General features: G+C 43.8%; 1 protein-coding gene across 1 annotated transcript in view; it reads right to left on the bottom strand.

The window, feature by feature from the left end:
- Window positions 1-13,841, bottom strand: part of DDX4 (DEAD-box helicase 4) — a 42,421-nt gene extending 28,580 nt beyond the window's left edge. Inside the window, exons 1-5 of the mRNA XM_059833458.1 lie at window positions 13,777-13,841; window positions 10,910-10,987; window positions 10,526-10,560; window positions 5,933-6,018; window positions 2,676-2,739 (exon numbers count right to left, since the gene is read on the bottom strand). Coding sequence (XP_059689441.1) covers window positions 2,676-2,739; window positions 5,933-6,018; window positions 10,526-10,560; window positions 10,910-10,987; window positions 13,777-13,841 — 328 coding nt within the window. The remainder of the gene's footprint in view (window positions 1-2,675; window positions 2,740-5,932; window positions 6,019-10,525; window positions 10,561-10,909; window positions 10,988-13,776) is intronic.
- Between the last annotated feature and the right edge of the window lie 750 nt (window positions 13,842-14,591).

Below are 14,591 nucleotides of genomic sequence, written 5' to 3'. Positions count from 1 at the left end.
TTTTGTGGGTCATGGTGTTTTTTTTTTAAAGTACCAAAGGAGTACAAAACGGGAAAGAAAAAAGTTCCTTCAGAATTGAAAATTCAGAATAGCCAGCTTGTGAAGAACCTTTTGTGTTCAGAAGATGCAATACAAAGAACAAATTCACTTGTTTAAGTCAAAGTAAAGCTTTAAAAAAAAAATAATTTGCAAGTATGCAATATTACTTTCAGCTTATCCTCATTACAAGGATTTACACAAGAGTACTACTACTAGATATTGTTTCAAGGAAAAAAATCAAAATTAAAGTTTAACCTGCATACGCTAACTCTACTTATGCTATTTAGCATCAAACAAGTGAGCTATATTACTAACAATACTGTTATAAATTATACAGAACCTAGAAGTGCATTGCATGCAATAGAGCCACTCACACGAGCTTAATTTAAAACTCACAGCTGAAGCACAATCTGTTCATAAATTAGGAGTTTCACAAGGGCAAAAAGAAATAAGGCCCATGCAGCCTTTTCTGAAAAAAGAACACAAAAAAAGGACACCTTTTTCCATCATGTTGTAGGGAAAGAATCCCTAATACTGATGCACCCTTTTAAACAAGGTCAAAATAAGATGTATAATCTTATCAACTGAGCGCCTCACCTCTGGACTTCCCAAACAGCTTTACTTCTTTAAGTCCTTATTTAAACAACAAATACGGTTTGCTCATATCTAGCATAAGTAAGCAATCACAGTATTATTACCTATACTTGAAAACATTGGTAGAGTTCCCTATCAACTAAGAAGAACCAGAAAGACTCTGTTAAGCCAAAACAGATCCTTTGAAATTGCTCATGCTGGTCTAAAATGGCACAATATACCTAGGTCAGAAAGGAATAAATGGCTAATGATGACAGTGAAAGCCAATACCTTCAGCAGGAAAAGCCCTCCTTGCCGTGAGTTCAGTACAAGAGGCACAAATCAGAAAATACTGATTTTTGCAATATGTAATGGAAAAGTTAGCAGGCAGAGTTAACAGCTAGTCAGAGAGTTGGAACAAACAGAACATGAAACTCCAAGACTCACTTCACCTAACTTACAAGTGAAGTTCTCTTCACAAGCACTGTCCTTCCTATTTGTTCTGTGTCAAGCCACTACTGAAGTTAGCAACCTGGAGACCTCATAAAACGTTTCTGCTGTTCTAGGATGAATGCAAAGCCTGTCCTCCAAATCTTCTACTTCCTGTTAACTGTCCAAATTCAGAAGAATTCAAGTAGCAAGTGGTATCTTGTTCCTGCCCCTCCTAATTTCCCAACATCTTGAGGACAAGGAATTGGAGAAAGTAAGTCTGCCTTTCAGCTATACACTAAAAGGCAGGGGAGAGATCCAGTAGCAATAAGCATACTCCTGTGTTCTAACTGCTCATAAACACATGAGCAGTAATAAACATATGGAGAACCTGCCTGATGAGGAAAGTCACGTCTTTTCTCCCTGCAGAAGAGAAGGCTCACGGAGGACTTCACCACAGTATTCCAGTACTTGAAGGGCAGCTACAAAGTGGACAGGGGCTCTCTCTTCACAAAGAGCCACATGGAGAAGACAAAGGGAACAAGTACAAGTTGCACTGGGAAAGAAATTTCTCACAGTGAGAACAATCAATCATTCACTGGAACAACCTCCCCAGGGACATGGTGGAGTCTCCATCACTAGAGATCTTCAAGATGGGATTGGACAGGGTGCTAGATAATCTCATCTAGGCTTCCTTTACTACGAAGGGTTGGACCAGATGATCTTTCAAGGTCCCTTCTAACCTGGACTGTTCTATGATGCTATGACATCAATGTAATTTGTGCTAACCACAATTAACTTAGAATAAAGTTTAGGTTTTCTTCCACAGTTGGATCAACTGAATGATATAAGCTAAAAACTTTTACTTCAGACTGAACTTCACTGAAGTTAAAATATCCTCAAGCAGTCTTAAAGACCATTCCTAAGTTAAGAGACTACAGTGAGAACATCCTGATGGCCTTATCCCACAGACTGTCTGTTCTAAGCAAAATCTGTTTCCTGTCTGACTATTGTAGAGTCACACAAAGTAAAGCCTGGGGCAAACCACCTTCAGCTGCAACCCTGGCTTGGCATATTCAAAACTTCTATCTTCTGTATCTAAACTTCTTCTAACTTCATATCTAAAACTTCTGTTCAAGTTTATAAAGGCATCATCTTCATTAAACCAAGCATGCTTTACAGAAACTCGATACCGAACATCAATGTTTTGCCTTGTGGCTTTTGTTGGGTTTTTTTAAATGGATCTAAGTTTCTGTTCAACAACTTCATCTGACCTTTCCTTACTTTCAACACAATAGTCAGACAGGACCTTGCTAGAACTGCTCAACATTGCATATAACATTTATTTTCAATACTGTTCATGTTTAGCACAGCCTGTTTTAGAAATGCTTGTGAGGTAACACCTGTTGAATCTCATTAGAAGTTACATCTTGTATTCAACACGTAACGGCAGTAAATAAGGGTTGAGGGTGAAAAGGAAAGTCTACTCATTATGTTACCCATATAATTTGATATTGCTCACTCCATGGAGGACACATCACAAAGATAATATAGTCATTTTCTTTACTCTCCTGAACTGTTCAAGGGATCAACCCCCCCAAATGTCAGTAAAATCAAAAGTGCCTTTCACATACCGAATGAGCCTATACTAGGACTGGAGTCAGAGGAGGGGCCATTTGGTCTTCCAGAGAAGCTAGCCTACAGAAAGAAAAAAGGCACAACATCATGTTAACCCCAGGCAAAGCAAAGTACACAAATACAAATGCAGTTGCTAAATCTTGCACTTGAAAGAAGTTGCCATCTGCACCTTCTGAAACGCAGTCTCTCAGACTCTTCTGTTTATGTCAATATGCTAAATGGCATACTGTTTGCCTCTGAATGTCACCAAAACTACATTATACACAGCTGCCATGTAGAGTTAAGTGTTTGTCTTGCCTTCTGTCACTGACTTATGGGGGCATCAGCTTTGTCACCTTGCCAACAAACATTCTAAGCCTTGAATATAAGAAACATTTATTGTTCAAAACAATACTATAATCCTTTGAAGTATTTTTCTTTTCCAGTCTTTCAGACTGCTTGTATTGTGAAGAAAACCTGTTTTCATCAGTTTCGTAACTGCATTTCTACGGTTTTACTAGAGAACGCTTACAGATGATCTTAAAAGGAGATACCTGAACTATGTCAGTCCCTGTTCATTTATTCAAAGATTCAGATACTCCACCTGAAACAATTCAGAAAAGCACCTAACTTTCTCATTTTACTCTTATGGTCAGTTTTACTTCCAGCAAAGGCCATGTTTAACTTTCTCCTGTTTAATGCAAGTCGGACATGTACTAGTAAGCCAAAACACCAGCTGACTGAGAAACATCACATAACTATCAAATATTTTACTTCAAGACTGGGCTTTTTAGATATTACTACAGCTTTCACACTTCTCAATGTGGCTAACAATGACTACCGGAAATTAAACCCAAACTGGTAAAAATACCATTCTGAAAGTACATGATGCAATTTCTTCTTTTGGCAACCTTACTCTTAGCCTTCACATCCACCTGGATAAGCCATTCATGTCTACTCTTTCTCCCTGTTCCTCAAGGCTGAATTTAAATGCCCATCAAGACCAATGCCAACAATTGAAGATTCATTACAGATTCTCCTCAAATTTACCGCAGTTTCTTCTGATACCAATATTCACTCAAGAACACCACAAGTAGCAAAACATTATTCTTCAGCTGTCTCTCACTGCACTCCTGTATCTTATCCTGCATTTCACACCAAAGCATTTTGCTGCTATGTAAAAAATAGCCCAATAGGAACAATTTCTACACAAGATTCAGCTCAGAACTAGGCCTGACAAGTAGATTCCTGACATCACCCTAGTTCTGCTATGAACTCCAGAACCGTATTTTAAGAATTCTTCTCACCTGCTGCCAAACTCTTGAGACAATTAAGCTGCACGCAGTTTAACAACTTAAACGTACTACATCCTGACCAAATTGTAGCTTTTCTCCTGTCAGGAATTTAACTCAAGAGTAACTTCTACAAGCACCCTTTTCCAGATTCCGTTTAAGCAAACTGGGTTTGCAAACGCTGTAGTAGCCCAACTCACCGCGGGGGGGCGGGCAGGGAAGCAGAGTAGAGGCAACTTACAGAAGCAACTTAAACAGAAGATCTGACAGGAAGCCACAGCTCCACCTGTTTCTGGATATATGACAGCTTCCTTAAAGCTTGGGAAGGAAGACTGGGAACTATCCAGATCTGGAAATATAGCTGCTACATAATCCCAGTCAGGATCCATAAGTCTCCTTGCTTTTCTTCCCTAAAAAGGTTGGCATTAAAAACACTTTCAAAATAACAGGAAAAGGACTGAATCCCTTTACAGAATACAATGACCATGTTAACTTATTTTAGAAGACAAACATTGTGATGAGACCTGCTTACACATACAGAACTACAGATGCAATGAAGTCAACTTGGTTTCTACACACATTTAAGCCTGCTTGAAGGTCAGAGTCCCATTTTCTAAGACTGCAGTTTTCCAAGCAAATGAATCCATGTAACAACTCACTGCTATCAATGAAAGAGGAGGTTCCATTTATTTCCTCTTTACCAGCTTTGGTGATCAACGCCACCTAAGCGATTTCTCCATCACTGAAGAGTAGTCTTCAGGTCAGAAAATTAAAAGAGCTCACAAAAGTATACAACAAGTACTGGTACCTGAACAAAACAGCAGCAAGCAAACTGCTGGTGGGGAGGAAACCTCCTCCTTTCAGTAACAGTGAACTCCTACAGCAGCCTACCGTATTTACAAAAGCACATTGTAAATGATATTCAAAGTCCTATCTACAATCCTTAAGCAGACGCACTCCTCACCCTTCCTATGGTAACTATGCATTTAAGACCATACAGTTTGGGAACAAGATAAAGTGCAGTATTAACAGAACAGTGGAGATCAACTGAGAGAGTCACCCATGTTGTATTTGTTGCGCTAGTAAAAAGAAACAACAATTCAGTGACTGCCAGAAGAAAGAGACAGCAAATAGAAAAGTTAAAAGGACATGAACGGTGCAGAGAGAGAAGTTACAGTTCACATCTAACCCACAGCCAAAAACTACCACCAAAGACAGGGTTCTGCTAGTCCCCAATAATGCAGTTCCACCACTGCCCTTTCACTATTCAATAGTAAAAAGGACCATCAAACCGAGCTGACTTGCACAAGAAATTGCAGCCTACCAAAACCCAAAACTCCGCAACCTAGTCTGTTTATCTTAAAACTTCAGAAACACTAGATCTGACATACACAAGGGAACAAGAATGCATTAAAGGGGAAAATGGCAGGCAACAGGAACTACCCCTTTCAGTAGTTACAAAACTTTACTCGAATACTGCTTACCACAACTGATCCGCAATTCTAAGTTTCTTATCCTATGTAAGTTTTTGCTACTTTCCCTCCCTGCCTCTGCTGGTCCACTAGCCTATCCACATGGTACTCAATTCCTAGCCCATGCATCATAATTAAGGAGTTACTAGTATGTGCCACTTTTATGTCATATGCTTTTCCAGGAAGTACACATCCTCTCAAAACCCAATGTAAGGAGGCAGCACTAAGCAGCTGGAACACTACTGTTAATTGGCTACACTGACTATGCCCCAGGAGCCTCCAGGGAGGCAAAGCACTTCAACGTTTTGAGAGACTGGAATTGCTACTATTTGTTAGGAATACACTGTCTTTTCAAAAAGCAAGTTAAGGGCAAACTCCTCCAGGTGCTTCAGGAATCACAGGAACAAAGGATCACAGCCTGCCAGCCACCTAGGTCACAGGGCCAGGGGTGGGAGAAAGGAAGGGGAAGAGAAGCGAATATGCTACAGCTCAAAAGCTGTCACCCCATACCTGCTCAAGAGGTGGGAGGACTGGTGATGCCTCATCCCCCATCTCTGCATTCCAGTCCTCTTGGTTCATGCTGTGTCCTGCCAGGTCTGCTTGCAGGAGACGGAACACGTTAACAGCAACACCTGGCCCACCCCCAGCAAATCCTGCGGTGCCCTCACATGGGACACTATTGAGCCTGACTCAATAGTGTCAGGCTATTGTGAGAGGGGGAGCGCTCCTCTCGGGGGAGAGCCTCCCGCTTCCATGAGAGAGGTCCCCAGCCCCGCTCCTACCTCGTCTCCGCGGCCACCACGGTTCCACATTGAAAAAAACAAAATGGCGCCTCTCACCGAGGCCCTTAATAACGCCACGGCCACGTGCGGTCGCTGGCCTGTCACGTGCCTCGCCAGCCAGCCAATAGGAGCGCGGCTCGCCCTCAGGGCGCGTGTGCTGGTGCCTGTAGGTGGGGGTGAGGAGCCGCGCGCCCTGGGCGTTGGGCCGTTAGGTGGTTGCGGCCGTTAGCGGTGGGGGAGGGCGAGCGAGGGCGGCGCAGGGCGCTCCTGCGCGCGGGACTGTAGCCTGTGGGGCAGGGAAGGGCTGGGCCTTTGCCTGGCTGTGGTGACTCGCGCCGTGGGTGGGAAAGGGCGGCCGGGGGTGGGCGGTGTATCTCACTGTGGTACGTACTGCTGTGTGGCGCGGTGGTGGCCTCAGGGTAGTCAAGGTGCATGTAAAAGGAAAATGGAGCTCAGGAAAATGCAGATTCAGTGTATCTTGGTGCGTTTGTGTTTTGGTGATGATCCTGCTCGGCTCTCTGAGCATCTGAATATTCCCTAATTGCATCATGTGTGACTGTTGAAGTGTGATGTGTTTTACAAACATCTAACAAAAGTGAAATCCATTGTTGGGTAGAAACACAATGAAGATAATTTTACTGCAGACAAAATTTTCAAGCATTAGCATAACAGCTAACAGAACATATTCCTTCACTAGAATTAAAAAAAAAAAAAGTGTAATTAGGTTAAACAGGCTATATATTTAAAAAACAAACCAACCAAACTTAAGAACAACAACCCGCTCCCACAGCTTTTTGTTACACCAGACTTGGTAGAGAAAAGAAAGGGGGCTAAATTCCTGGCTTGGGAGTTTCATTTATGCTGAAGGGCAGGAGAAATAGATAGGACTTGTGTTAATTCAATGCATCTATGAAAAATGGCAGCAAGTACTCTGACGCTTCTGCTTGTGCTTCTGAGCTGCTGGCGCAGTGTATGTCTTCTCTGTACTTCTTTCTGTGCTGTAAAATAATACAGCAATGCTCTTGTGAAAATCTTAAAGGCAGCATATATTGTTCTATAAATTGTGATGAATACTCATTAACCTGCTCCACCGTGTTCAATACATTTTCCCTGTCAGAAAAACTATTTGAAAAACTGTGTGCTTATTCAAGAGCTTTAATAGTCTTCTGTTGCAAAGAAGCTACGTCAGCTCTGTAGTTTTGCAGTCAACATCTGAATGTCTCGTAAGGGCTTTGGGCAACAATAAAGCAAATTCCTGCAGCAGATAGAGGTTATTGGAGAGTGGTTTCTGAACAAATGCTCTGGTTATTTTCACCTTACTTATTGTCAGTTATGCCCTACCCTTTATACCTGCTCATTTTTCAGGAACATCAGGACAGGACACAGGTTGTGCTCAACTTAGAATGCAAAGCAGCTAAGCAACCTTAAGAACCAGCTTCTCTGTCTCACAGTGAACTTAACACTGCACCACTAGATGATCTATATGAGGCTGCCCTTAGTGCAGGTAGCAAAGACAGCTGCTTGGAGTTACTAGCTTTCAGTAAGTGATCAGTAAGATACACAATGTCCAAGGATGAAGAACTCGCAGTGGGAGCATCTCTGTGGGAAGCATATAAAGCTATTTACAAGTTCCTGAAGCAGCATCAGGAACTAGCAGGGAGGCTCGCAAGCTAAATTTTACTCACTATGCTGACTCCCTAACACACCATTTTACTTTTTGTCTAAACCAGAAAACAGAGTAGGCTGCTTCATCAGCCAGAATGGCTTCTGTTTTCATTGCACTGAAGCTCTGTTTTGGATGTCCATAAAGAAAAAGAGCAGTAGGTCTGTTTTCCTGAGAAATTTATGGTTAATGGCAGACATGCTACTCTGGTACATCGAAGCCGAACTGAGAGCTTTCAAATTGTCCATCCTCCTTTCCATCAACAGGTTACCATTCCTTCACCTTTGCCAGCATAACTTCATGTTCAGCACTCCCTAACTCACTTGAGGAGATACATGTTACAGGACATCTTGAAAAACAAGTGTTAAAAGCAAGTAAGAAGAATTAGAAGAATGTAAAGAAGATGCTTCGTAACAACTGCACCTGGCACTTAGACATATTAGAGATAAAGACTGTCTTCACTGACTCTCTGCTAACAAGCAATAACGATTAACATAAGGACAAATCTTAGAAAAATAGAATGGACTGCCAAAATAGTGCCCTAGAGTTAACTTGTCTCATTATAATCTCATTATAATGCTAAAGAACACACCTCCTAGCTAGAGAAGCCCCAACCCAGTTAAGCCCCCTACTCTCTGAGCATGCATGGTGAATTAAAAGAGAACTATACCTTTAAGATGAAGTAAGAAAAGTATTAACCAATAGTTAATTAAGGGGTAGAACCAGTAGGCGTAACTTTGTTAACTGTTTTAAATACCTGTCACGATTTTAACCCGGTGTGCAAGCTTGGAGGAGAAATCCCCTTGCACCCGGTGCCGCAGTAAACATGCCTGCTTTATAACTCTTTGTGAGTTGTGAAGTTTGTTTCCGCGTGTCAATTTTGGCACCCCAGATGGGACCCTCTCTGTCTGGCTGCAGGACTGGCTAAGAGGGGGACATCCTTGGTGCGCCCTGAGATTTCTCGGACGACCTCCCTCGCTCGCCCAATCACTGCAGGGACAGACAAGGACCATCACTGGACCAGGTATGTTAAGGAAGGGGAACCTGTAAGTCGTAAGGAGATGTCCTACGCGAGGTAAAGAGCGTTTGTGCTCACCCCGGGTGGGATTCGAATCCAGCAGTGAGGGCGTGGGAATCCCTGAATAAGGGAAGTACGCAGGGGGGTGCTCTTCGCTGAAATTGTGGGAGTAGGGGATAGCTATCGTTTGTACCAACTACTATAATCCATGGGAATTGAGATTTATATTATTGTGGCTATAATTGGCATTTTATGATAGTCATTACAATCTGTATACTAAAGAAGTTTTGTGCCCGGTACCGTGTATGCTGTGAAAAGTGCTTCATTATACAATTAGTGTCGTCGTAAGTTGTTTTAAGTTGGGTGAGCGTTTGAGTGAGTGCGGGGCGAGTGCGGAGTCCTGATCTGCGGTTCCGTGTTCTCCGTGAGGAGAGCGGCTGGAGACGGACGAAGCGTATGACAGACTCTGTTAATCAAACCGACTGTTAACCCTTATTGTCCTATACACAGATATCAGGATTTTTCATGCAACCCAATATATGTTTTTGAATGTTTTGGTTGTAAACAGAACGTTTGAGTACAGTTTGGGGACGAGACAATTTTTGGCGTAGTGAGTGTCAAGGAAATGAAATAAGATTGAGTGCTCAGGCCAGCTTAGGCAGGTGCTTTGTGGAAATAAAAAAGGTATAAGGAATCAGTAAAAATGTCACTGGCATGTTGGGGGGAAATGTAGAACAGAATAGTGACGGGTTTATTTGGCGTGGAGCACGGACGAGTGCCTGTCTGATTTGCCATTGGTGTTGCTTGTTTGTTTGTGCTAAGTGTTTGCAGTGTCATAAGTACATTATTTCCTTTTCGACAATTGTCTTGAATTTAGGTGCATTCGCTGTGGAGTGAGTACGCCCTTGCATCTTTTGCCTTGGATAGGGTAGTATTGTTGTCAATTCAATCAGGTTGTATTCTTAAGCTGAGGAATAAGCCCCTGCAGGCAGGGTGTTCATTATGGGAGGTAAACAAAGTGGCGGAATATTGAAAAGGAGCCCTCTAGGCTGTATTTTAGCCCACTGGAAGGAGATAGGAGAGCTGCCAGGAGGAAGCGTGAGCAGAAAGACTTTAATAAAATATTGTAATCAATGGTGGCCTTTGTATAAATTGGATGATGAGGAGAAATGGCTCTTTAATGGAACCTTGAATTATAATACCTTGTTGCAATTGATGTTGGTTTTAAGGGGGAGCCAGTACCGCGTTTCCCGGATGGGGGGGAAGCAGGGAAACGGTACCGCGGCCTCCTCTGGCTGGGGAGGGAGCTGGAGCCCAATAAAACCGCTGTGACGAGGCCCAAGCGCGGTGTGTGCCCCAACCAGCGCCCAAGGGGGCCCCTCCCGCCGCTAAGGTGCTTCTCGGAGGCAGCAGCCCCGCTGCTCAGAATCACAGAGAAAGGGCAGACCCTGTCCTTGATTTTATTTTCTCAAGATGAAACCTGTTAACCTGTTAACCAAGCTTTAACACCTACGGATGATGATTTTGTAACGGTAAAGGGAGCTACTGGCCGAAGTGAAAAGGTGTACTTTTTAAACCTCTTAAATTTAGATTGGGAAAACAATTGGGAATACACAAATTCTTATATATGCCTACCTCACCAAAACCTTTATTGGGGCGAGACTTATTGGAGCAACTAAAAGCGGAAATAAAATTTGAGAAAGGAAAAATAGAACTTCGAGTGGGGGATGACCAGCTAATTAAACTTCTGAGTCTGGCCCTCATAGATACTCCTGTTAGCTCAGAAGTACCTGAGGAAATCCAGAACCAAGTATATTCAGGGATATGGGCCTCAGAAATACCAGGAAAAGCAAAAAATGCCTCCCCAATAATGGCCAGGCTGAAATCAGGGGCACAGCCTGTAATAATTAAGCAATATCCCCTCAGAACTGAAGATAGGGAAGGAATCCAAGCAATAATCAACCGATTTACTAAATATGGGCTACTAACAGAATGTGAATCAGAATATAACACTCCCATTCTACCTGTCAAAAAGCCGGATGGTAATTATCGAATAGTACAGGATCTCAGAGCCATTGATAAAATTGTTGAGGATCTGCATCCTGTCGTAGCAAACCCATATACATTATTAACTAAACAGTTTAGGCTAATACTTTTAATGGTAAACATAGGGAGCAACTATGGATGCAGTCATGGTGGCAGCTCTGTAATCACAGGTGGGTGATCTCTTAGTTCATTTTAGATAGAATTAGGTGTCGCAGCCTCTAACTAGCAGATGGACTTGGAAAGTTTGTCTTTTCTTCCTCTATTCCTTTGATTCTGCTCATTGTAGCCGAACAATGAAATTTTGTGAATGCCAAGAAATTACATGGTAAAAGTAACTAATTTGTTCAACTCACAAGATTCTTCAGGGAGCTACAACTTTCCTTTTTCCTGAGGCTGCTAACAATTCAATGTAAACCTTGGTGGCAGGGCACAAGTTGCAGAAGACGTTTGCTGACTACCCTGGAGGTCATTTTGTCTAACCAGCCCCACTCAAGCAGTCACCTGGAGCCAAAAGAAAACGAAGTAGTATCCAACATACATCAACGGTATCTTATATAGTACATTCAAATGTAACATGGAGCTGCAGATCACCAGAAAAACATATACAAGTATACTACAAAAACTTAAAAAATTAACTCCAAGTGTGAGTGTAACCCCTTAGAGTGAGGAAGAAGAAACCAGCAACGTAAACATCATATTCGTCCCAGAGAAGGACTCCAGATGCTGACAACTTGCCATAATGTCCCCTCCTCTCACTACTGCCCCAGAATGAAACCACCAACCTAAGGACCCAGAGCAGCAGTAGAAGGGTAAGCGTACCACCAGAAAAAGGGGTAGAAAGTACTCACATGCATAAAAAATTTTTTTTTTTTTTGTGTAACAATTAGATCTGGACTAATAATGATTAGAGTCTTAGGATTTCAGTTACACAACAAATTCTTGGCTTTACTTATACATAAGGTGTGCTTTCTCTTTGCCCAGAAACAAGATTTTGAGTGTAACACAGTTTCTACATTTTAAATGCTATCCTGATGTATTATCAGTGTTTTTCAGAAAGAAATCTGGAATAATCTCTAGCAAAATGCAAAACCCTCCAAGTTTGTTAGCCATGTGACCGTGCCTATGTTTGCAATGATGGGGAAAGTTATTTATTCATCCACTACAATGTTCTATAATGCCTCAATTTTATGAATGTGTGAATATTACAATTAACTTATACCTGCAAAGTATGCCTTAAGGCTGAATCAAAAGAAGATTCAACACAGCGTGAGGTGCAAATTTTCTGAAGAGCTGGATTTAATATCCTCTTTGTCTTACAGATGTACCAAGAGGTCCTAAATGAATTTAGGCTCCCATTTTTCTAGACACTGCCCAGGCATGCAGGAAGTTGGACTTGATGATCTTGCAGGTCTTTTCCAACCTTTGTGATTCTGTGAAGAGACACTCTTTGCCCAGAAGGTAATGTGTCATCAGACTAGAAAGCCACAACACAAATACTGCAGGACAGTGACTGAATACCCTTATGTGAAGTCAGCTGTTGGCAGCAGGTTTCATGAGGGAGCAGGAGGAATCTCTACACTTCTGTTTGGCTCGCTTGCAGTTCTTAAAATAAAAAATTTTTCCTAAGCATAACTCTTTCGAGGACTGTAGTTGGTGACCAAGAATGCAGTGAATTAGAGGTAATCTACCTGCTATAGCAGTAACTATGTAACTCTTTCATAGCATAGGACACAGAGGACAAGCTTGCAAAGAGTAAGGCTAGCTGCTTGCATGCTGAAAACATCTTCACTTCTGCGGGTTTTAGTTTAATTCACTTCCATAGCACCAGCATGTGGTGTTAGTATTGCATTTTGAATTTACGTGGTAGCAGGTGGACAGACTTCCTGACTCACAGAATCACAGAATCATGATTAAGGTTGGAAAAGACCTGTAAGATCATCAGGTCCAACCATCAACCCAACACCACCATGCCCACTAAACCATGTCCCACAATGCCATGTCCACACATTCCTTGAACACCTCCAGTGATGGTGACTCCAGCACTTCCCTGGGCAGCTTATTCCAGTGTTTCACCATTCTCTCAGTAAAGAAATTTTTCCTAATATCCAGCCTGAACCTCCCCTGGCGCAACTTGAGGCCATTTCCTCCTGTCCTGTCGCTAGTCACTTGGGAGAAGAGACCAACACCCACCTCTCTGCAACCCCCTTTCAGGCAGTTGTAGAGAGCGATGAGGTCTCCCCTCAGCCTCCTCTTCTCCAGACTGAACAACCCCAGTTCCCTCAGCCACTCCTTATAAGACTTGTCATAAGACTCATTGACCAACATCTTCAAATGTCCAAGAGCCACAGCGCACACTTGGATTCTAAGAGTGGCTCAGAGGCAAAAGATGATAGTGAAGTTGGTGGGCTACACCAAAGCAAGAGTTTTGGACTGACTCGGCCGGCGTGCGGCTGAATCTCAGGATGACGGCTGGCACTAGCCTCTGCTGCCTCATTTCCTCCCAGCAGTTTTCTCACAGGAGCAGTCCCGCTGCTAGCCACACAATGTGGTTTGGGCTGCCCTTGAACAGAAAGTACGGATTGGGATTTGTGTCTAGCTTGTTTTGTAATGTTGTTCTCAGATGGGGAAGCTATCTCTGCTGTCTTCCTTGCATGCGATTCAGCAGTTTTCCCAAGTGTGAGCTATAAATATCCCTAGAATTTGACTGTAACCAGGGTTTCAGCAACGAAAAGGGCATGTTCCCAACTTGATTTAACTAGGACCAAAAAAACCCTCTAGGATTAAAACCAGTGAATGTCTAAAACGTATTAGCTGGCTGTTTGTCCCTGTTGTCTAGTCTGCTTACCTGTCCTCTGCCCAGCACGTGTTGCATACCTCCCCGAGCAGGTCAGGAGACTCCCGACACGTCATTCCCCACAGAAGGCGCTTTGCCAGTCACGTGAAGGCCAGCAGGGTTTGTTTTGGCAAGGATTACGTCTTCGCTTGGTCAGCACACTGACCGCAAAAGCATGGAAGTAAATGGGCGAGCTTTTTAATAGAGGCACCTCATCAACCATCACCAGCAAATGCAAAACTTTTCTTCACGGCTATTTGGCAAATGCTTGTCCGTACCGTAACAACCCCGCCTGAGAACTTGGTCAGGCACAGAGGATGTTTTGTTGTAGCACGTGTGCTTCGGGGCAGCGAAGCCCCGCGCCCGGAAGATGGGTGCGCTTGACTGGCCAGCTAGAGACTTTGCTTACCAAGAGAAAGAGGGAGGTGAGCGCGCCCCCAAGAATGACCATGGCACCGCCTGCCCCGACCCGAATAGGCAGGCTCCTCAGCGCTACAGCTGGCCTCAGGGGTTTGCTCTACCACGGGCATTCACCCCCGCGGGGCCTCCCCCCGCCCACCAAGCCGAGCACACACGAGGCAGCGGCGCGCCGGCCAACGGCGGGAAGCGCCCCGCCGCGGCGAGCCCTGCCGGCAGGGAGGCGCGCGGCCCCGCCCCCTTCCCGCCCCGCCGGCCGCGCGCCGCGCACTGCTCCCTGGGAAGCGTAGTCTTGCCCTCGGCAGCAGCCGGGCGGCTTCCTCAGCGGAGCCGCCCTCGGGAACTACGCGGCCCGCCACGCCCGGCGCTGGGGGCCGCCGAGAGCCTCCTGCCACGGCACCGGCACCGGC

This window comes from Gavia stellata, chromosome Z (assembly GCF_030936135.1).
Source record: "Gavia stellata isolate bGavSte3 chromosome Z, bGavSte3.hap2, whole genome shotgun sequence".
In the NCBI taxonomy this organism is placed as follows: Eukaryota; Metazoa; Chordata; class Aves; order Gaviiformes; family Gaviidae; genus Gavia; species Gavia stellata.
This window is presented reverse-complemented; position numbering and strand designations above follow the sequence as displayed.